The 23,852-nt window shown below is 41.5% G+C and overlaps 1 protein-coding gene across 15 annotated transcripts in view; it reads left to right on the forward strand.

Moving 5' to 3' along the window:
* TAFA2 (TAFA chemokine like family member 2) overlaps positions 1-23,852 on the forward strand; it is a 289,386-nt gene that overhangs the window by 165,134 nt on the left and 100,400 nt on the right. The window contains exon 1 of one of the 15 annotated variants that reach the window (XM_073327944.1): positions 11,288-11,348. The exons of the other annotated variants lie outside the window; for them this stretch is intronic. Within the exon in view, the coding sequence (XP_073184045.1) occupies positions 11,347-11,348 (2 nt within the window). The 5' untranslated portion in view covers positions 11,288-11,346. Of the gene's footprint in view, positions 1-11,287; positions 11,349-23,852 lie in introns of those variants that run through there. 15 annotated transcript variants of the gene reach the window in all.

The raw sequence follows: 23,852 nt of genomic DNA on the forward strand, positions 1-23,852 counted from the left end.
GCTAATAAAGTTTGCGGATGATACAAAGCTGGGAGGTATTGCCAATTTAGAGAGAGACCGGGAAATCATACAGGAAGACCTTGTAAACTGGAGTAATAGTAATAGGATGAAATTTAATAGTGAGAAGTGTAAGGTTATGCATTTAGGGATTAATAACAAGAATTTTAGTTATAAGCTAGGGACGCATCAATTAGAAGTAACGGAGGAGGAGAAGGACCTTGGAGTATTGGTTGATCATAGGATGACTATGAGCCGCCAATGTGATATGGTCCTGAAAAAAGCTAATGCGGTCTTGGGATGCATCAGGAGAGGTATTTCCAGTAGAGATAAGGAGGTTTTAGTACCGTTATACAAGGCACTGGTGAGACCTCACCTGGAATACTGTGTGCACTGAATACTGGAATACAGTTCTGGTCTCCCATGTTTAAGAAGGATGAATTCAAACTGGAACAGGTACAGAGAAGGGCTACTAGGATGATCCAAGGAATGGAAAACCTGTCTTATGAAAGGAGACTCAAGGAGCTTGGCTTGTTTAGTCTAACTAAAAGAAGGTTGAGGGGAGATATGATTGCTCTCTATAAATATATCAGAGGGATAAATACCAGAGAGGGAAAGGAATTATTTAAGCTCAGTTCCAATGTGGACACAAGAACAAATGGATATAAACTGGTCATTGGGAAGTTTAGACCTGAAATTAGACGAAGGTTTCTAACCATCAGAGCAGTGAAGTTTTGGAATAGCCTTCCAAGAGAAGCACCTATCTGGCTTTAAGATTAAACTTGATAAGTTTATGGAAGAGATGGTATGATGGGATAACATGATTTGATAATTAATTGATCTTTAAATATTCATGGTAAATAGGCCCAATGGCCTGTGATGGGACGTTAGATGGGGTGGGATCTGAGTTACTACAGAAAATTCTTTCCTCGATATCTGGCTGATAAATCTTGCCCATATGCTCAGGATTTAGCTGATCACCATATTTGGGGTCGGGAGGGAATATTCCTCCAGGGCAGATTGGAAGAGGCCCTGGAGATTTTTTGCCTTCCTTTGTAGCATGGGGCACTTGCTGGAGGATTCTCTGCTCCTTGAAGTCTTTAAACCACGATTTGAGGACTTCAGTAGCCATAGACATAGGTGAGAGGTTTTTCGCAGGAGTGGGTGGGTGAGATTCTGTGGCCTGTGTTGTGCAGGAGGTCGGACTAGATGATCATAATCGTCCCTTCTGACCTTAGTATCTGTGAAAAAAGTCTTCAAATATATTAAGGGCTGTTCGAAAGAGGGTGGTGATAAATTGTTCTCGATGTGCACTGAAGATAGGTCAAGTGTAATGGGCTTAATCTGCAGCAAGGGAGATTTAGGTTAGATATTAGGAAAAAACTTTCTAACTATAAGGGTAGGGAAGCTTTGGAATAGGCTTCCAAGGGAAGCTGAGGAATAGGAGGTTTTTAAAAATTGATTGGAAAAACACCTGTCAGGGAAGGTCTAGGTCTACTTGGTTCTGCCACAGCACAGGGAGCTGGACTTGATAACTCTGAGGTCCCTTCCAGCCCTCCATTTCTATGATTCTAAAAGAATTCTGGCTGCTCCACTGAGGGAGAGCAAGAATAGAAGGTTGTCTAACTTTGCCTGAGCCTTGGGAAATCATTGAAATATTGACTGTGGTCCCCTGGCCTTTTTTCAGATAATGTGTTTGCCTGTCAGATAGAAAAGGTTGGGCAGCATGGCTCTACGGCTTCCATATTATGGGCCAAATTCTGTTCACATTTACACTAGCGTAAATCCTGTGTAACTCAAGCGAAGTCTATGTAGTTTTTTTACCAGTGTAACAGAGAACAGAATTTGGCTCTATAATTCAAACTGAACTCTGACACAATAGACCACTCTGAGTCACATCACGAGCAGGCCAATTGAAATAACTTTTTCTGCATGGGATATCAGTCAGATTAGAATTTATCTCCGTCCCTAACTCGGGCTGGTGAGGTGAGGAAAAGCATTCCACATCTTGAATTTAGGTTGTCGTATCAGCCTAAACTTAATTCCTTTGTTTTTGTCAATAGAAGCTAGATGTTTGATTTTTCTTAGTCCTAGTATTGCTATTTCAGCACCTAGATATTACAGCAATTGATATTTCCTTATAACACAAGATGAAGGTATTGCTTTCCAATATTTAGTTTAAAAATAGAAGCAGATTTATAGCAGTGAATTCAAGTAGGCATTAAAACCAAGCAAACTTGTGGGGTTTTACATTTTACTGTACTTTTTCCCCCAAAACCTTTATTTTAAAATTTCCTTGCCGACTGAAATTTTGTATGACAAACAAGTCCAAAGAGAAATTGTAGGTGTTTATAATGGGAATAATAGCAGATCTTTACCTAGTCTTGCTGTGCTACTAATATAGTAATGCTACATAAGTATAGATTAAGGGCTTCATTCTGCAAAGACTTAAGCACATCCTTAACTTTAGGGATTGTGAGTCATTCCACTGAATTCACTAGGAACTGGATATTCAGATTTCTTAGGCACCTTTGAAAGTCCCGCTACCATGCACAGAATGTGGGGTAAAACATACCGTTACTGCTCTGCGTGTTGACATTTCATAGAATACTTCCAGGTTGTAACTGGGCAGCCCTTCACCTACCATGAAAATCATCACATAACCTGTTCTTGCAGACTCCTAGCCAAAGACACGCACAAGCTGCGCATTTAATCTTCAGGGTGAAAGCATAACAGAACAGGTAAAGGAAGGTAAAAAGAAAGAGGAGACTTCCACATAGCTTTCTTTCCTCTCCCAGGCTCACCCTCTGAGTTTACTCTGAGCTTCCCCTGTATTTCCTGTTCCTCCCACATATCCTCTCCATTACTCAACCAATTGTCATTTTAGCCCAGCAATTGCCACCCAAATGTCAGCAATCCTCACAAGAAGCTGGTTAATGGACTTCAGTTAAGCCTGCAGTCTTCCCCCTCCTCCAGCAACCTCAGTGACCAGGGTGCTATAGATAGCACCCTGCCACACATGTTCTACTGCCCCACTGAGGCAGGCATGACTCTAGTGAAGATGTGGAATGATTCATACTACTTAGATGAGAGTTTGCTTTTGCAAATAATGGGCTTGTAGTGTTCTTTGGCTAACAGGCAGGTGAAAGTATACATCATATCACTTGAGCCTGAATTCATACCTGACAGTTTGAAGGTTGCAAATCTTTTCCTAGCAAATTAATTTTGATATCCAGTCCAGTTCCTGTTGGATGTTGGTGTGTAAGACTTGCTCTAGCTGAGATAGCATTCTTCCACTGAAATGTAAATTATGGCTATAATCTGGCATTAATCAGTTCTTCCTACAAGTTTATGCACAGTGATTTACAATTACAGGAGCTAATGCATTCTGAAAACTTAATTGGCTGCATAGATGTTCTTTAGCATTTTTTTTCAAAGTATACAGCTGTCTGTTTGACAGTGTATTGCTACTGTAACTGCTAGTAAAACTAACTCGTAGTAACTGATGCCATTACCAGGCAGTTAATTTGCAAAAAGCCAAGAATTAACAGTTTGCTATTTATGTGGCACACTAATTTTTCTGCAAAAGGAAATCTGCATTGATGAATAATTTAAATCCCAGTTTCCCTGCAAGTCTATAATCATGTGCCCTACAGAGATTGGACTACATTCTGCTGTGAGTATTGTGTAAAAGATTAGAAACTCCTTGGTGGCAATGCCACTATAACAGTGTGAATTGCTCTTTTAATTTGTCTTCCCATCTGACAGAGCATCTAATTATACTTTACAAAATCTATTTTAAATTATACTTTTTAAATCCTTAGTTGAAAGATATTTACATAAAAAGGTAAAGATTAAATAAATTGTTTTAAGTCATATCAGCAAATCATTTTAATGAGATCATCCTTTCTTCTGTGTTTGAAACAGAATGTGTATTTTATTCCCACCATGTTTAGTTCCAGTCAGTCAAACCAGCAATGACTAGATGCAATTTTTTACAATACATTTAGATGTGAAATGTGCGATAAGCCTGCTTTGTATTATAACATTATACAAACACTCTTATAACTAAATTGTATCTCAGTAGCTATCTCAGGATTGAAAAGCATTTATATAAATTGTCTTATGTAAGACCAAAAGTTATTCTTTTGCCAATAGCATCGAGCAGAAAATTAGTATTTTTTATTAATCAGATTAAGTTATGAAGGAGTAAAATGCACATATATTAAATGACAATGTTACATTTCTCTCCTTCCTTCTTTGCCCTAGTGTCTCTCTCTGTCTCTTAACTACATTACTGAAAATTAGGAAACATAATAGCTGATCTGCTTAGTGGTGCATAACATAATACAGTACATTTTATTCATGTTCTCTCAGACTGTGTATGACTGTGTAAGGGTTCATAATTTTATTACAGAAATGTGGAATATTTTCCAGATACTCAATTATCCTGATTAATATTACTGAACTGTTAACTGCTTACTCAATGGCTGGTTGATTTTATGTTACTGAGATAGTATTATTATTTATTACAATGGCAGTGGTGCCCCTCGACCTCCATTCAAGGCTGTGCTAGGCACTGTACAAACATTTAGGTAGACTAAGTTCTGGCTCCAAAAGGTTTGCAAGTGTGTGTAACAAGCAATGGGCAATTGATACAAGACTTCTACGAGATCAGAGTTAAATTTATGTGAAAAAAATTATTTAATACTTACTGTTATGTATGCACCAGGTCCTTTGGAGCAAGCTGGGGCCAGAGGGGTTGTGGCACTTTGCCTCTAGCAATCCTTGTCTGTCAGAACACTGCCTAGTAGACCATTACTGCTGGTGTAACTTAGGACAAATCTGGAGAGTGCTTTATTGGAAGTTGCAGCAGCTTCAAGTTTTGGTGAGGGCAGAGCCCAAGGTTAGGACAGATAGGTGACTGAGTTGTCATCTCCTTTCCACACAGATTGTGCACTCTTTGCCAAGATTCAAGGATTTGTATTTTTGAAAATAATGCTTACTATAAGAATATTACAATTAGTGATGTTCCGACTGAGTCTGAGCTTCACCAGGCCTCAGGGATATTCGGATCTGTAATTTTGGTTCACATGCATCTCTAATCACTGTAAAAGTATCATACTTTCCATTTCCCAAACAACTACTGTCATTCACTGCTTGTTCTGCGTTAGGGCTTATTTTAAGAGCTTAAGCAGTGCATGGGCTTTGGCCTTGCCTTCAACGGAGTGGGTGAATCTTAATCTGCATGAAAACATGAATAGAGTTGGTCAACATTTTTTATTTAGATCTTTTTATTATGACAAATGGCCTTCCCCCAAATTGCAGACGTTCAGGAAAAAGTTTTGGCTTTTCAAAATGTTCTGTTTTTTGTCGAAAATTAAAAATTTGAATTTCAAAATTTCAAATTTTTTTAAATTGAGTCTATTTTTATATCTTTTCTTCCTCCTTTCCCCCCCCGCTCATCACCAATGAGTGCCCTAACCACTGGCTGATCAAGTCTCTCCCTCTGGAAAAAAAAGTTTTCCAATGACTATTCACATATTTTATACACAGTGGAACAGCTTCAAGACTCCCCTCCAGCAACAACTCTAACCTATGTTCAGATCCCTTCTTGACATCACGCGGGGGGTGGGGGGGATTTAACCTAAATCTCCCCAACTGCAGATGAGTGCCCAACCCACTGGGCTATTAGACATTTGGTATTGGGGCTCTCAGTTTCTCCTGTTGAACTTCTGGTTTGTATCAATAATTGATCACTGGAGCAGGGACTTGAGTCTGCATCTTTCATATCCCGGTGAGTGCCCTAACTATTGCGATGAAAGTTATGGGGAAGGCACCCGCTGCCCCTTCTCTAGCTGTTTTGTGATTCTAGACTACCATTTCCTTTCCTTTTTGTTTAAGTTAAAAATGCCCAGAAACAAAATGAAACATATTTTGTTCCATCCAAAATGAAATTTTTGTTGCAGAAATTTAATGAAGTTTGTGTTCAGGTTACATTGAACTGAATTTTCATCAATTTTTAATTAAAATTTTTTTTTTTGCCATTGTGTGTGTGGTGGAACTGCCAGATAACTGAAAAATCATTAGGAATGTGAGTATTCCCAATAGGGAAATCTGGGCTAGAGTACTCAGCACCTTGCAGATTTGGGACTTACTTCACTGTAGAGGCACATTCCCATTTTCTCAGTTATGCATCTATACTGAACAGACCCCAGCAAGCTGTGAAAGTATGTTGGAAAAAGAGGCTCTCTACTCTTTTAAAAAACAACTTTCACCATCTGCTTGGGAAGGCATTGTGACTTTTCTATGAACTTAGCAATTAAATATGCTAAAATACAGTAGTAGCAGGATAAAATGTCTGTCACACCTATTCAAACCAAAAACTAAAACCCAACAAACAACAACAAAAGCTGCCATCTGCTTGGAAAACAAAACTCTTGGTCCTAAAAACTTCATCAAAATAGATGTTCAATATGGAAGTTTGAAGAAAGAGAGTCAACTTTTCAGCAAACTGATTTTATCTGAATACCTTAAATAGCTGTAAATAATAATCCGAAGTGATCTATTTTATTAATATGATTTTTTTCTGGCTTGACGCAGCAGGTCAATTGACTCAGGCTCGCGGGCTGGTCCTATGAACTAAAAAAAGCAGTGCTCTGAGACCCACCCCCTCTCCAGGTTTCAGAATCTGGGCTGCAGCCTGAGCAGGAACATATCTAGTGCTATTTTTAGCCCGGTAGCTTGCCCCTGAGTCCTTTGACCCAGGTTCCGAGACTTGGGCTGTACCTTGGGCCCTGACTCCTGGAGTCTGTGATTAGTTGGAATCACAGTTTTCATTTTAAAAATAAAAGGTTTCTAGCCCTCACGGTGGTGAAATGCTGGAAAATATAAACTGAACACTACCGATATGATGACATCTACTGGACTCTTCAGACAGTCTGAGACAACAGCTGAGGGCTTGTCTACATTACAAAATTAAGTTGACTTTATCTAATTCGACCTTGAGCCCCCGAATTAATGAAGTCAATTGTGCATAGCCACACCATGCTCATTGTCTCGATGGAGTGCATCCTCACTAGCAGTGCCTACACTATCCCAAAGTGCAACTTGCGGCAGTGTGTTTTGGGACATTTGTGCAATGCCTCATGGGACCAAAACATTATCGCAGGGGAGAATGGGAGCATTGCGTTGGCATCCCATGATGCACTGTGCTCCCTCATATCAACAGCAAACAACCCAGTGGTTTTCGTACCTTAAAACTGCCATGTGTACGCCATAACCCCAGAAGCATGGAGCCTGCTCAGTTGTGTACCCTTGCTATGAGCATCTCAAATACCTCGCACCTTCTCCTGCAGTATTTCCAGAGCTGAAGATATGCTGCACGGAACATAGCGATGTCCTGCAAGCAGCCCTGCTGCAAGCCATTGAAAAAAACAATTCACAGTTGCTGCTGGCAGTCACAGAGCAGTTGCATTCTGTTGAATGCCGTTTCTGGTCCCATGAAACAAGCACTGACTGGTGGGACCGCATCGTTTTGCAGGTATGGGATGATGAGCAGTGTCTGCAGAACTTTCGAATCCGGAAGGTCACTTTCCAGGAACTTTGTGCAGAGCTTTCCCCTGCCCTGCAGTTTAGCAACACAAAAATGAGAGCTGCTCTGACAGTGGAGGAGCGAGTGGCAATCGCTATTTGGAAGCTTGAAATGCCAGACAGTTACCGGTCAGTGGGGAATCAATTTGGAGTAGGTAAATCAACCATGGGAGCTGCTGTCCTCCAAGAGTGCAGGGCCATTAATTGACTTCGGCTACAAAGGGTAGTGAATCTGGGAAATGTGCAGGATACAGTGGATGTTTTTGCAGCGATTGGGTTCCCTAATTGCGGTGGAGCGATAGATGGCACTCATAGCCCCATCTTGGCACCAGACCACCTTGCCAAAGAGTACATAAACTGAAAAGGATACTTTTCAATGGTGTTGCAAGTGCTGGTGGATCACAGGGGGCGTTTCACCAACATCAATGTAGGATGGCCGGGAAAGGTTCATGACGCGTGAATCTTTAGGAATTTGGGTCTGTTCAAAAAGCTGCAATCAGGGACTTTCTTTCCAGACAACAAAATTAACATTGAAGATGTTGACATGCCTAAAGTTATCCTGGGAGACCCAGCCTACCCCTTGTTCCCATGACTAATGAAGCCGTACACCAGCCGTCTGGACAGCAGTAAGGAACTGTTCAACTATAGGCTCAGCAAGTACAGAATGGTGGTTGAATGTGCCTTTGGTCATTTGAAAGGGCACTGGAGAAGTCTACTAACAAGGTTGGACCCTAGTGAGGAGAACATCCCCATGGTTATAGATGCCTGCTGTGTGCTCCATAATATCTGTGAGAAAAAGGAAGAAAGTTTTCCGCAGGGGTAGACAGTTGAGACAGATTAGATGGCAGCCATTTTCGAGCAGCCAGACACCAGGGCAGTAAGAAGAGCACAGCAAGGGATGCTGCATATCTGCGAGGCTTTGAAAAACCATTTCAGTAATGGGTCACAGTAACATGAGCTGCTTGTCTGCGTTGTACTGTCCCAAAGCTTCACCTGGCTTGTATCACTGTCCCACCCAAGCCCACTGCTTCTACTCAATAAAGAACATTTATTTCTCAAATCCATTTACTTTATTTAACAAATATAAGTAAAGAGGGAGAACAGAAAGTAAAGGTAACCTTGGGGAAAAGGTGTTGTAAAGTTGGAATGGGAGAAACATTTTCAGCTATGAAATATAACACTGCATTCCAGACCATCAAAGGTCTGTGAATGAGTGCCTTCTGTTCCTTGTATCCTCCTCCCCCAGCCCTGCCTTGCCAAGTTAAGTGAAAGGGACTTTTCATGCCTCAGGGAACGCTTGGGGGAGGGTGATTCTGTGCCAGGAGATGCTGGCTGGCTGTCCACTAGGGTCTGCGGAGGGACTCTACGCTCCTGCTTCTGTTCCTGCAGTTCAACCAGATGCCTCAGCATGTCTGCTTGGTCTCTCATAATCCAAAGCATCTCATCCTGCGCTGTACGCTCTTGCTCATTGGAAGCTTTCCTGCTCTCCAAATCTATGTCTAACTTCTCGGACAGTGAAATCCTCCACACTCTGAGCTCTGTGTCAGTAGTCCTGGAGGCATTCATTATCTCGGTGAACATGTCCTCCCACATTCTCTTTCTCCTCCTTCTAATCACTGAAAGTCAGCTTTCAGGTGTTGATGACATGCTGAAGGACACATTTCCAGCTATCAGTCAGGGGAAAAAATAAAGGAGCCATTGTACATGAATAAAATGCTCCCACAGCAAGGCCATTTTCATTAAAAAAATCCCTTATTACACTAGGTGCAAGCCATAACATAATCAGAATCTGTGACTGTTCACTGTGCCATTTTGCTACTCCAGTCATGGTGAGTAGCCCCCCCCAGATCATGGGTGATCACACTTTTAATGAAGTTTATGGCAGGCTCATGTCGAGAGCACATGTAGCTAGTTGAACAATGGCCCTTCCCCATAGTATCACGGGAAGCTGTTTATGAATGGAGGGTGGGGGGAATGTTTTCTCTCCCAAATTGTGGAATCTCACATGTGGGACCCTAGTCCACTATCAGCCACTTAAACTACTTGCCGAGCACATTAGCTCCCGCGTGGTCTAGTGATCCGGAATGTCGGGGATGGGGTGGGTCTACGTGCTCTTTTTCTCTGTGTAAGAACACTTCTAATGAGAACTTCCCCTGTTTCCCCTAGATGACCCTATGTGATATCAGTTTCCTGAGGGTAACAGAGGCGGAAAGGAAGGAGATGCTGCAAGTGTCTGGGTATAGACCCGGTCGTTACGGTGCTATGCTGTGTACTGCAATGCTGCCATCAGAATTAATTCAGGAGTTGCATGGGACAGTGTACTATCATGGTGGAAGAAATAAGACTGCCCTGCCCAGAAACTTTCTGCGAAGGATTGCAGAGTGCCTCCATGAAAGTTTCCTAGAGATCTCCATGGAGGATTCCCGGGCTATCCCAGTCCACATAAATAGTCTTTGCTGGAGCCAACCCCCTGCATAGCTGGAGCAGCCTCTTGTAAGCAGAGAACCACAGCACCTCGCTTTTTCTTCACAGTAAACATGCAGTATCACTGAATGTGTGTGCGTGTCTGCTAAAGTTTAACTGGACTTTCATTGCAACTGTATACTCACCAGAGGTGCCTTCCCCGGCATCACGGTCAGCCACCATCATGTCCTGTGACCAACAGGGCTCCAGGGGTAAAAATATTTCCTGGCTCTCAGTGAGAATGGATCCACTGCTTGCCTGTCTCCCATTCTCCTCCTCCTCTTCCTCTTCCTCATCCATCATATCATCCTCCCTGTTGTCCCCAGACTCACACACCTGTGAGGTATCCACGTTGCTTGTGTGGGTGCTGGTAGGTTCACCCCCAAGAATTGCATGCAACTCGTTGTAGAACCAGCATGTGTGGGGTTCAACACCAGAACAACTGTTTGCCTCCTTTGCCTTCTGGTACGCTTGGCGTAGTTCCTTATTTTCACATGGCACTGCTGTGTGTCCCTTGTGTAGCCCTTCTCCCCCATTCCACGAGCAATCTTTGCATAGCTATAACAACGAGGAGTCCTTGTGGCACCTTAGAGACAAACAAATTTATTTGGTAATTTCTTCTACTGGATCGGAGCTCTGCCTGTACAGACTCTTCTCCCCAAACAGCGATGAGATCCACCCCCTCCTGTGCAGACCAGGCTGGAGCGCGTTTGGGGCGTGTAGTCTCCATGATCAGCTGTGCTCAAGCTGGCGTGCTCCCAATGCTGATCAAACAGGAAATGGGAAATCAAAAGTTCCTGGAGCTTTAGCAGGGGAAGGGCTGTTTCCTGTGTGCCGGGCTGCAGTGCAGCAGAGTTGAGAATGATCTCCAGAGCGGTCACAGATGAGCATTGTGGGACACCACCTGGAGGCCAATTAAGTCGAATTATACAATGCATCTGCACTACCTCACAGTCGGCCCATGAAAATCAAACTAAGCGCTATGCCTCTTGTGGATTACAGAAGTCGACATCAGAGGCGACTTAGGTCAATGTAAAGGACCCAGTCGTGTAGACACATACATTAACAGGTCGACTTAAGGCAGCTTCCTTAAACCTTACAGTAACTCTGTAGTGTAGACCAGGCCTGAGGGACTCGTGAACTTTACCATGAATCTCAGTGGGGTTTTAACTTCTAGACCCACTACTTCAGGGTGCTTCTCCAACATCACCTCAGCAAAGGACTCTGTGTGACAGAAAGAGAAGACTGCGGGGAGCCTGGCCCACCCCTCAAGCAGATACCCCAACAACCAGGATGTAAGTAAGGTGGCTTTCCCTGCTGCTGCTCATGAGGGAAAGGCGCAGACCCCATATGTTTCATGTACTGGGTGTTGTGTAATAACATGAGAAGACTCCATGTTTCTAAACCTAAACTTTAGTAGGAGAACTATTTAGAGATGTTGCTTTTTCAGCCAGCATTCCAGCCATGTGCACACAGACTGGTTTCCTCATGCCTCTGCCAAACTCTTCTCTCCTACAACCTGGGCTTTTCCCTTCAAGTCAAGTTTCATGCAGGTTGCTACACCATGCTGCTGCTCCTAACTCACAGGGAAGGGGCACGGACGTCTGCCACCTTCACACGCATAGTGAGGGAGGGTTGAGTGGGGCATAGTCATTTTTTTTACTGCAAGGGGCAAATGGGGCAGGTAGCAAGGTGCAAAGCTGTGTGTGGGGGGAATCAGTCCAAGGGGGGAGGGCACGTGCGCTCACGTGCGCTTGCACAAAAAGTCAGTTTGGGCTGGCTGCTGCTTTTGGCCCAAATGGTGGTGAAAGAGCGTGGCAAGCCAGGTGAGCAGCTGAGTCCCAGAGGCAGGAGCTGAAGGCAGATGGGGCATAGTCATGTGGGCGGGGGCATGTATGCCTTGGTCCCCAGATGACCTTACTATAGTCCTGACCCTATGAGGGGACATCAAGAGAATGGTTAGATCCTGTCACAGTTCTAGGGTTGCTGATGGGCACCTCCTACCAACTGGAGGGTGAAAATTTCTTAGGGTGCATCCATCTGCCTGAAGAAGGAGTCTCTATGGTACAAAATTTGGTTAAACAATCCCAACTGTGCTTGAGGCGGATGGAGCTTTTGGCTGCCACCCCTGGTCCCTTTAACATAGTCCCAAATTCCCTAACTCTGAAAGGGGCAGAGAGGTAGCAGTACCAACCACCTAATGGCTCACTGTGAGGCTTGCTGAATCCTACCTGGCTAGTATACCAGAGCCTGTTGTCTCCTTGAAAGCATGAGGGGGAATTGGTCAATCTGCCCTCTCTCAGAGCTGCTAAGCACTGTCTTTTATCTGCTTTTAAGCCTTTATTTTGCCTGTATATGATTGATAGATCTGGTGGTGGGGGGTCAGGGCAAGCTTTTCCCACATAACCCCTTCATCACCAGTGCAGGGTTTACACGCTCTATTTCAGATCCTCAAAACCTTTAGCTTTGCCCCACAAAAAATCGAGTTGTTTTTTGCTACATAGCCAATCCAGAGAGGTGCTGAGCATTTGCAGCTGTCATTAGAGCATATATAAAAATTTGTTTTGAATAGTTTAACTGTTCTCTTGCTCTATTTTACAAGAGACAGTTTTACACAGACATGTACAGATTTAAACTTAAAAGGACAGAAAAAGTCCTACTGTTGAAATAAAAGTTTAGTGGGATATTTTTCTTTGGCAAAGCAGACAACACTTATGTGCTGTTATGGAAAAATAAGGAGAATGCAGTTATTTTGGAAGCAATAAAATATTCTGTTTCTATTTTCTATTACATTGGTTGTTATACACTGTCCTAGCCTGTTTTACTGCCTGCAACACACTAACAACTGTTCTTTTCTGAAATTTGTGCAGTTTTAGTCTGTTATGTTAAAATCAAACATAACTTGCCAACCAAAGGGTATATAGTCAAAACTTAAATCTGAGGAATGCTAGAAGCTTGCATGGTATGGTCATCAGGGATGGGCACCAGAACTCTGCTGGTTTGAACAGATGTTTTGATTCACATGGAACCTATAAGTACATGGAAGTGCTCAGTCTTGCTCCATTCCCCTAGTTGCAGTAGTATCACCTCACTATTAGATATCTTCAGTCAAAGCAGAGTCAAGGTTACGGCCATTATCCATTTTGCTGCATATGGGAACTGTCATATTATAGTACTGGGGCCATAAAAGTACCTAGACAGATAAGTATATCTCAAAAGTAATTTCATTGAGTCTGATCACGTGGTTTCTTCTCACCTTTCCATAATCATGTTTATGAAGAAGATTTATTTAAAAAAATATTATAGTTCTCTCCTACTGCACACCTGAAAAATTCTGCTTGGGAATCTTACAAGGAATTGGGTGGCTTTTCATTTATTTTTTTTTAAAAAGAAAGGTTTTCATAAGTTACATACTTTGTGTAATGACAGTGAGCATATTTCAAGAATCAGAGTTGCAGACACATTGGATTCATTTTAAAATTGCTATGGCACACAGCACATCAGCTGCTTGGTAAAGCATTCATAGGCTCATAAATAGGGAGATGAATTATTTCCTTGATTCTTGAATTATAATGGCATTTCATTCTGGTGACTTTTCTGATGAATTTATAACTTGGGTGAGGTTTTTTTCTGATGAACTATAGGCAGTTGCTTTTTCATGAATTTCTCCCCGTAGAAAAAGAGTATTTTTGGGAATGGCATTTTGAAACACTATTCATTCTCATCCTTGGATTTCTTGGCATGCATTATTGAACAGCTAGTTTGGGGTGCAATTTTTTCACACAAGACTTTTCCCCCCCAAAAAATAAAGAAATAAAGCCCAGTACTCCTGGTATTTGAAATTTGCTCTGCATTGATTGTTAATTTATTGTTAAGTCTCTGAAGTTTGCCTTGGACATTGATGGCCTATGTCCTTTATTTATAAAGTGTGACAAAGTTCCTGCTCTACCTTGGTGGGTCTTGCGCTTATTGGCGGATTTGTTCGCCTTGGAGCTTCATGGCAGCCCTCAGCTTGGCCGTTTTTCTGAACCCACAGTCCAGGTCGACTCCTCCTGTGTCTAACCAGGAGTTGGGAGGATTTGGGGGGAACCCGGGCCCGCCCTCTACTCCTGAAGTGAGCTCCTTTATAAACCCAGGTGCCCTGATTAGCCTGCCTTAATTGATTCTAGCAGCTTCTTGATTAGAACACCTGCAGCCAATCAGCCTGTCTTGTCTCCAGAAGGTTCCTGATTGTTCTGGAACCTTTCCTGTTACCTTACCCAGGGAAAAGGGATCTACTTAGCCTGGGGCTAATATATCTGCCTTCTGTTACTCTCCTATAGCCATCTGGCCTGACCCTGTCACAAAAGGTAATATAGAATTTTGCAGAAATAAGGAAAATGCCCACAGAATTTAACAAGTATTCTTTTAAAAAGTAAAAAATGAAATCATATGACATTCTCATGGTTGATAATCTACAGTATTGGCTTTGATGCCATGTGGTTATCTTGCTTTAGGTCTAAGAAATTGAGTACTTTATTTAGGAATTAATTTAAGTGTCCCATCATACAATCCCAGTGTACAACATAGCAGCCCTGTAGATCAGCCCTTCAGCCTTCTTATTTCTTTGTACTGTACTTAAGGTCCTGTTGTTTAAGAGGTACAATTCTGCAGTGCTCCACCTCATGAAAATCCCTCTTATCTTTTAAATGAAGGACAGGAACGTTTTCTTTCTCTAGCTATGATCTTTTAACAGCTCTTGAGGTTCAGTCACCATTTAGCTTGGACATGTTGCCTTGCAGATCTCTGTTAAAAACACTAATCCCCGTTTATGATCAGCATATTCCAGAAGAGTCAAATTACTCTGGGATACTGTCGTATTATCTCTTCATATGTAAATGCACAGTATTTAATTAATTCTCAGTTTACATTTGTAAGGATCTGCAAATCTGTGTCTGCTGGCTCCTGGGCCACTTCTGTGTCCACACCACCACCCAATAGCTCTGAACTGGGGAACAGCACCCTATGAACCCTAAGGTCTTGAGCACCACTGGGTATCCCACATACAGAGGCCCTGAGGTGGTGCATACCACTTTTTTGGATTGGCCCAGGCATGGTATTTAAGGCCTAGAGAAAACCCAGAGGCTGTCTATGCAGCTGGCTTGCTGCTGCAACAGACCCTGATGTGCACTACGGATACCTTGTCTTATTCCAGGTCCTGGTTCCTGACTCCCTTCTCTGCTCCTGATACCTTGCCCTGTCTCTCTTCCACTCACCCTGCCTTGGCTCTGACACAGAGTGGCTCATTGACCTAGGCTCCAATTTGATCCTATGGCATGACAGAAGTATGGACTGCTGCTTCTGGCCTTGACCCTCTTGACTGAACTCAGGCCTTGTTGTTGTTGTGTCACCGCCCCCCACCCAGGCTTGGGCCTTGATCCACGTTTCATAGTTAGGATCCAGCCAACATCCATTTTTGCTATTTCCTTTCAAATGAGCTTGTTTTCTACAGTTTCTACATGGGAGAGGGAGTGAGAACTCTCCTCTTCACCTTACTAATAACCATAGATAGGAAAGGGTATAATAGGAGGGAGTTATGTTAATTTTTCCTTCTCTCACACTTGACCATTACTTTTTGTAAAATTATTGTTATGGCAGGCATCTTTAGACAGTGCTGTTACACAAGGTCTTACAAAGTTAACTTTTTTAAAAACATGCAAGCAAGGGAAAATCTTTTGAAAAATGCTATTTTGTTCTCTTTTGTCTGTGCGTGTCCTGTTGATCAGGGGAGCTGTTACAAATAGCAAGAGAACTTGCCTCTCTGACTACAGTCAATTCTTGGCACAAAGTTACTTCCTGCCCTGGTGTTTAGGGCAAGATCTTAAAAGGAGGAGATTGACAGTATGCTGCTGTTCATGACTATCTTTGTTCAAGGACTGGTGTAGTATTCTCAAGTGCAAACCAGAAGATTTAATGTGTCTTGTCCTGAAGATCTATAAAAGTTTATGTTGTACAGACCATAAGATATGTATGCAACTCTTTGAGTATCATTATTTCATTTTTGTTAACTTAACCATACAAGCGCTCATTATTTATGCTCTTCTAACCTTAGATATAGTTCTTCCCTTGCCTACGGACCAGATATTCACCTTGCAGAAAGCACTGATCTCTTTAGGTATTTAGATATCAATATTAAGTGTGTGTCTATAGTTCAAGCTGGGGGTGTGATTCCCAGCTCAAAGAGATATACTCACGCTAGATTTCATCAAGCTAGTGCTCTAAAAGTAGAGTGTTGCCAGGGAGGCACAAACAGTGGTAGGGGCTAGGTGCCCAGAGTACTTGTCTGTTAGAAATGCCAGGCAAGTACTAGAGGCGGCTAGCCCTATGCTCTGTCGCTGTGATACTGTTTTTAAGAGTGCTAGCTCTATAAGAATTAGCACAAATATGTCTCTTTGAGGTGGGAATCACACACCCAGCTCCAAGTGTAGACATACTCTCAGTAAAACCTGCTTTTGATCAGAATGATGAGTACATTAGGGTGCCAGCTCAAATAATCTATTTCTTTGAATTTATTGATTTATTTTAAAAGGATTGTTGAAAGCTAAGGATAGTTGGACTAGATCAGGAAAAAAGAGGCAATTTTTGAAACCTCACAGAAAATCCCAAACTTTAATACAAAGCTTCTAAGATTAAAATAAGTATCCCATTCCTCCCCCCAACCATCTAACTAACCTCTGGCTCCTACCTTTGCTAAAATGTAAATATAAATGAATACATCTAGGAACAAAGAATGCAGGCCATACTTACACCATGGGGGATTCTGTCCTGGGAATCATAGAAGAATAAGATTGGAAGAGACCTCAGGAGGTCATTTAGTGCAACCCCCTGCTCAAAGCAGGACCAACCCCAAATAAATCATCCCAGCCAGGGCTTTGTCAAGCTGGGCCTTAAAAACCTCTAAGGATGGAGATTCCACCACCTCCCTAGGTAACGCATTCCAGTGCTTCACCACCCTTCTAGTGAAATAGTGTTTCCTAATATCCAAGCTAAACCTCCCCCACTGCAACTTGAGACCATTGCTTCTTGTTCTGTCATCCACCACCACTGAGAACAGCCGAGCTCCATCCTCTTTGGAACCCCCCTTCAGGTAGTTGACGGCTGCTATCAAATCCCCCCTCATTCTTCTCTTCTGCAGACTAAATAAACCCAGTTCCCTCAGCCATGACTCTGAAAAAGATTTGGAGGTCATGATAAATAATCAGCTGAACATGAGCTTGCAGTGTGGTGCTGTGGCCAAAAGAGCTAATGTGATCCTGGGATGCATAAACTTGGGAATCTCAAGTAGGAATAGAGAGGTTATTTTATCTCAATATATGGCACTGGTGTGACCACTTCTCTAATACTCGGTCCAGTTCTGGTGGTGCTATAGTATCTATATGGGGAACAAATATTTAATAATAGGCTCTTCAATCTAGCAGAGAAGGGTATAACATAATCCAATAGCTGGGAGTTGTAGCTAGACAAATTTAGACTGGAAATAAGGAGAAAAAGTTTAATGGTAAGAGTAATTAGCCATTGGGACACTTTACCGGGGTCATGGTGGATTCTCCCTCACTGACAATTTTTAAATCAAGGCTGGATGTTTTTCTAAATGATCTGCTCTAGGAATTATTTTTGGTAAATTCTATGGCCTGTGTTATTTAGGAGGTCAGACTAGATGATTACAATGGTCTCTTCTGGACTTGGAATCTGTTGCAGGTTAAACTGGGAAACTGAGTCCCAAATCCAACCAATTTGGGCCTTGATAGTTAGTTGCTTTTAATAGTACCCCTAACAAACCTATGAATCTATGAAAATCCCTCTGAGGGCCTGTGCCATGAGGTAATGTTCCGGAGCCAGATCCTATTTCTAAACCTGGTTAGTTCCTGGGCTTCCTGAAGTCCAGCAAGGGAACTATATGTACTCTGTGCTATCTGATCCAGCACAGTCCTAGAACGCGTGATGTATGAAAACAGGAGAAGATTACATCTTATCTGAAAGAATGCCAGATAATCTTCAAACTAGCTCCCCTCCCCATCCCCAAGGAATAACACCAAAAATAAGTGGCCTGCCATGCGGGAGTTGGCAAAAAGGAAAATTTCAAAGCTAAGGAAGATCCTTTGGGGACCCATAGAGTCTGTTTATTAATTTAAATACAGCTGATCTCCACCCCAATATTTACTACTTATCCTTTTGAGGAATCTGGCCAAATATATACTGATACTGAGCTGTATTTACCTCAAGGACAAAATTCTCCTCCTTCTAGCTCTGCAGATTTCTGCTGTATATTCTGAACTTATTCCATGGGTGGGAACTGTGGTTGGTATTTTGGTAACTTGAAGTTTAAATGCAAACAAGGGCAAACCTTAGTCCAGGGGTCTTACTGGCGCCTCCTCTAGGTTCCTCTTCCTCTCCCTCCTCTTCTTCCCTTCGGCTCCACTTTCTGGTTTCTTAAAGGAGCTATGCCTCATAAGCAGCCGTTCCCAAATCCTACATTTCCCCCCTCCAAACATTTTATTGGTACAACCATACATTAACAAATTATACAATGTAAACCTTCAAAATAATTCCTTTGGATGTTACACCACAAAGTCCTTCAGCCAACATGGCGACTCTCGGGGATATAAAGGAGTGTATGCATCACCCAGGAATGGCAAACCGCGGCCACTGGGAGCTGCGGGGGCTGTGCCTGCGGATGGTCAACATCATCAAAATGTCTCGTGGCCTGCAATCAGATTACTGTGATGGGCTGCACTTTTCATATCAACCAAGCAATTTTCTTACTGACCTTCCTCCAAAAGCCTCACAGTAATAAGGAGGGACTATAGACTCCAGATGTTAGAAAAGCTTAGTGTTTTATCTGGAATGGACTAAACCTTTTTAGTTTTTTGTCTCAATTCTTCATTGCATTTGAGGACAGAATGGAGGTCAGTCCTGTTTCCATACAAAGGATTTCATCATGGATATCCATTTGTTTCGCCTGTGTTACCAGTTGGCTAATGTGAAGCCACTGGATAGAATATTGGAACGTTCAACTAGATCCCAAGCAATCTCTGTGGCATTTCTGGCTAACATATCCAGATGTTAGACATTTGCAAAGTGGCAACCTGGTCATCATATCACGTTTGCCCCTCGCTAAACTACCCCTCAGCTATCTAGAGATGATGCTAAATTTGGACAAGTGGTCCTCTAGTCCCTGTTCAAATAGACTCTGAACTCATCTCAAGCTGGGACTGATTGTAAGTCATCTACAGTGGAATGGACAGGTGCAATCACTTGAAGAAAAAGCTGTTACTAACCTTTTCATAACTGTTGTTCTTTGAGATGTGTTGCACATGTCCAATCTAAGACTCACCCTCCTTCCCCTCTCTCTCGGAGTCTTGAGGGGGGTAAGGGGCAGCTTGGCCCTTTATGCCTATCTGAGACAGCAGAGGGCGCTCATGATGCTAAGAGAAAAACTCTGTGACAACAGTAAAGTAGAGCAAACAAACACCTACAGTGGAATGGACATGTGTAACACATCATGAAGAATGACAGTTATAATATTTGGTGGGTTTTTGGGGGGTAGCATTGCAAAACAGCCATGAATTACCCTCAAATATCTGGCACCCCCAAATATCTGTCAATTCACAGTTGGAAAAGAATATTAAGTACTGAATTTTGAATACATTTTGAAATTTGCAAGTATGTTTTTGATAAAAAATAGTCTACTCTATTCACTGCCCCCCTAATTTTCTTTTCCCAGTGTAGATACTTTGTGATGAATTGATTTCAGATGTCCCTCTACTTTCACAATTGTTCCATTCTGGAAAGCCTTGTGTAACTCAAATTTTGCGTAAGTCATTGTTACGCAAAAATTTCTGCAACTCGAAACTTCTATTTCTGGCTTATGGAACTTTTTCCATAAGTGCGACTTTGTGTAAGTTGGGTCTTGCGTAACCCGGGGAGCGTCTGTATATAATTTCAATATGCATTTTAAAACAATGAACCCTTGAAATTTTGGAAAACTGCTTTAATTCAGGAATGGACTGAGACCTGCAGCTAACACAAAGTAAAATTGCACCTTCTTATTCCTGAAATATACCTAAACTTTTTCACAGAGTAGAAACAGTATTCTGTAGTTTGCCTAGAGTTTCACAAAAGATTCCTAGCTAGCTGCAGTAAAAGCATAGCGTCTGCATACAATAGTTTGTCTAAATTGATATTATTCCTTTTTTTTTTTTTTTTTACAAATGACTTTAAAGGGTGTCTAGTCACTTCACACGTATTGACAAATGTTACTTTTTCACAGGTACAAGATCCAGCACTGTGCATACGTGACCTAATTTTCTGATTGACAGTAGTTGCAATATTTGCACTGAAAAATGTTTTCAGGTATCAGATAAAATTAAGTACCTCAAATTTCTGATTAAACATTCAAAAACAAGTTACCTTAGGGCTAATTTTGTGCACTCAAAGCAAGGATTAATTATGGGTGCTCAAAGCAATCAGAGACAAAGAGGATCAACATTTGTAAGTAATCTCGCAGTATGAAAAACAATTCTGCATTTATGGCATTCAGAGCATGCAGCGAGGAAATTTTTAGCTATAAATATTTACAATTAATTGATTACAAGGTTGTTGATAATACATTTTCTGTACCTGGGATAGCATACAGAAGAATATGAAATCTACCCTGGAGAATGGGAGAACTGTAGGCTTCATTCATCAAAATGTTGGAGTAAATTGGCTTTGGCCATCTAGTTGAGAGGAGGCCTGATTAAAACCCCCCTGGAATTCTTATCACATAATAAATTTTGATATTTTTGTTTCTTTTTGTCCCAAATGGGGATAAAAATTCAAAATATCAGAACTTCTTATCGAATGAAAAGTTCAGAAAAAAATCATGTTGGGAATGTCTGTTTTGGGTTGACATCAGTCTCTCCATTTTCCTGAACTACCACAGTACCTCATGGAGTTGTAGTTCTGGTCCGTCATGTATCTTTTCTCTCCTATCACCTGGACTATATCTTCCATGATGTACTGTGGTCTTTCCTGTGGCCAAGCTGCTGTAGTGCACATTTGGAGTTCTGTGTCTGATTACTGAGTCCCACAATGCACTGCAGCTACTCAGAGAATCCAGCTAGGGAAAAAAGGGGGCAAAAGGCACCTAGAACTACAACTCCTATTGGGCACTGTGGCATGTTAGGAGGTCACGGATTCATGTTGACATAAAATGAGTTGTTGTATTTTGATTTTCCTTGACGAAAATTCTGCTGAAATCTCTCCTCGTGGAAAATTTCAATTTAGATGAAACTCCATTTTCCAAAAGAAAATGTTTCACTTGAAATTTTTGACCAGCCCCAGCTGACAGGCATGTCACACCTGAACATGATAATAATTAAATGTGTTTCATAAGTCTGTCTACACAGTACTTACCAATCTAGGTACCATTTTGCTCCGGCAGTATAATATAGAACTTGTTGCATCCTCTCCTTGAATCAGGATCTGAGCATTATGAGGAGAGGCTGAGGGAACTGGGATTGTTTAGTCTGCAGAAGAGAAGAATGAGGGGGGATTTGATAGCTGCTTTCAACTACCTGAGAGGTGGTTCCAGAGAGGATGGTTCTAGACTATTCTCAGTGGTAGAAGAGGACAGGACAAGGAGTAATGGTCTCAAGTTGCAGTGGGGGAGGTTTAGGTTGGATATTAGGAAAAAAATTTTTACTAGGAGGGTGGTGAAACACTGGAATGTGTTGCCTAGGGAGGTGGTGGAATCTCCTTCCTTAGAAGTTTTTAAGGTCAGGCTTGACAAAGCCCTGGCTGGGATGATTTAATTGGGGATTGGTCCTGCTTTTGAGCAGGGGGTTGGACTAGATGACCTCCTGAGGTCCCTTCCAACCCTGATATTCTATGATTCTATGATTTGCTTATACTGGCTTATGCTATGGATTGACCTGAGGATGTGATAGAACAGTGACATTAATACACAGGAAATGTCTATTATTAAGGAAGACTGACAACACCCTTCCAACCAATTGATCTTAAAAAGAAATACACAGGCTTATGCAGACCTGAAATAGCTTTTAATTAATCTTTCTTGTAGAGAGAGCCCTACTCACAAAGTTTTTATCTGGATCTGAACTTCCCCCAGGTTTGTGGGTCTCTGATCTGAGGTTTTGGAATGGACCCATCCCTAATTTCTAGGTCCTATATCTAAAAGTCACACCCACCTGTGCATATGTACCTCAGTCCGTGTTTCAACTTTAACTAGACAATGATAATGATAATAATAATTAATAAAACTTTGCATTTGTACAGCACTCTACATCTCCAAAATACTTTTCAGACAGTAATTAAGCCTTACAGAAACCCTGTGAAGTAGAAAAAACCTATTCTGAGGCCCATAGAGTTATCCAATACCTTATATGATCCAACTTCACCTATTCCTCACAAAATGTGTTTTTCTGAAACAAAACAAACATGGGAAGTATCTTTTGCCTCTCAAGAAAAGTCATTAGAGCTGAGCAAAGAATTATTATTTGATGAACTTATTCTCCCTTCCTACTTGCAAAATAACCAAGAACACATCAGTTTCCTTAAATCTATTGACAGATCCCTGCTTTGACTATTTGCCTCTTTTCCCCACTCCTATTGTTTCCTCAGCTCTAGTTGCTGTTCATCTCTGTGCTGTTTGGGATCACTAGTGACTTTCAGACTCAGATCTTGGGCTTTATAAGATTAATTCTTTCTGGGTTAGTAGTTAAGAGTCGATAAAAATGCAAGCTTTGAAGATGTCATAAGTCTCATTTTATGTATAAAGAGGTGCTTACGTACTTTTCAAGTAGATCTATGCTCATGCCCTTCTATTTTTACAACTTGAATTGCCACCGCCTAAACTTTTATCTTGACTTGGGTGCACTCTGGCAGCCAAAATACCACTGAAAAAATTATACCAGAAGAAAATGACTTTATGATTTCATGGCTATTGTATTATTTTAGAGAATTACTCCTAGAATTGTGTCCCTGGGAGTTCACCATTATAGCTGCCAGTCAGACAAAACTGTTCAGATTTCTCTTAATACCTTTTGTTTGTGGCAGTGAAAACAGTATAGTGTGAATATATCTTTCTGTGATTACAGTGGAGGAGCCACAACAATGAAAGTGATCATCTAGTCTCCTATAAAAACCTTATTTAATCAGTAAAGGTAAACCATGACCCTATTTCAGGTGACACATTCTGCACTAGTGCATTGTGCAGTGAATTGGCTGCACCATTCACATTATGATTAAAAATAGCTAAAAATTCATGTCTGTGCTCTTTTCAGACATGTCTTCATTGTAGAGACACTTCTATATAGTCTTATCTTGATTATTCCATTTATCTTAACAGGTTTTCATTTAAAGTATGAATTTCCTGTGATAAGTATTTCTTGCTGCAGTTTCAGACTCACTTGTTGGCTAACTTATCTTGACCTTAAAAGTTCAATTTGGGAAAAATCCCACTTCTCTCTCCTTCCTCCAACGTGTCACTCTCACTTGCCTTGTGCAAATCCTTACTATACTCAGCTGGGCATTTAGGTTAATTAGACATCAACGACAATGATGTGAGTGAATTTATCATTGTTAATATCGCTATTAAGAATACATTTCCTTGCAACATCAGTACATAATTTGGATAAGGAAGTACAAAACTTAAAATATTAACTTCTTCTATTATTTTAAAGCAAACATTGGAAAAAAATTAACTTGCATTTTTATCTGGAGTTCTCTCAATAATCTTGACTGCACATTGAATCAAC

The sequence above is a fragment of the Lepidochelys kempii genome, chromosome 1, assembly GCF_965140265.1.
Source record: "Lepidochelys kempii isolate rLepKem1 chromosome 1, rLepKem1.hap2, whole genome shotgun sequence".
Classification (NCBI taxonomy): Eukaryota; Metazoa; Chordata; order Testudines; family Cheloniidae; genus Lepidochelys; species Lepidochelys kempii.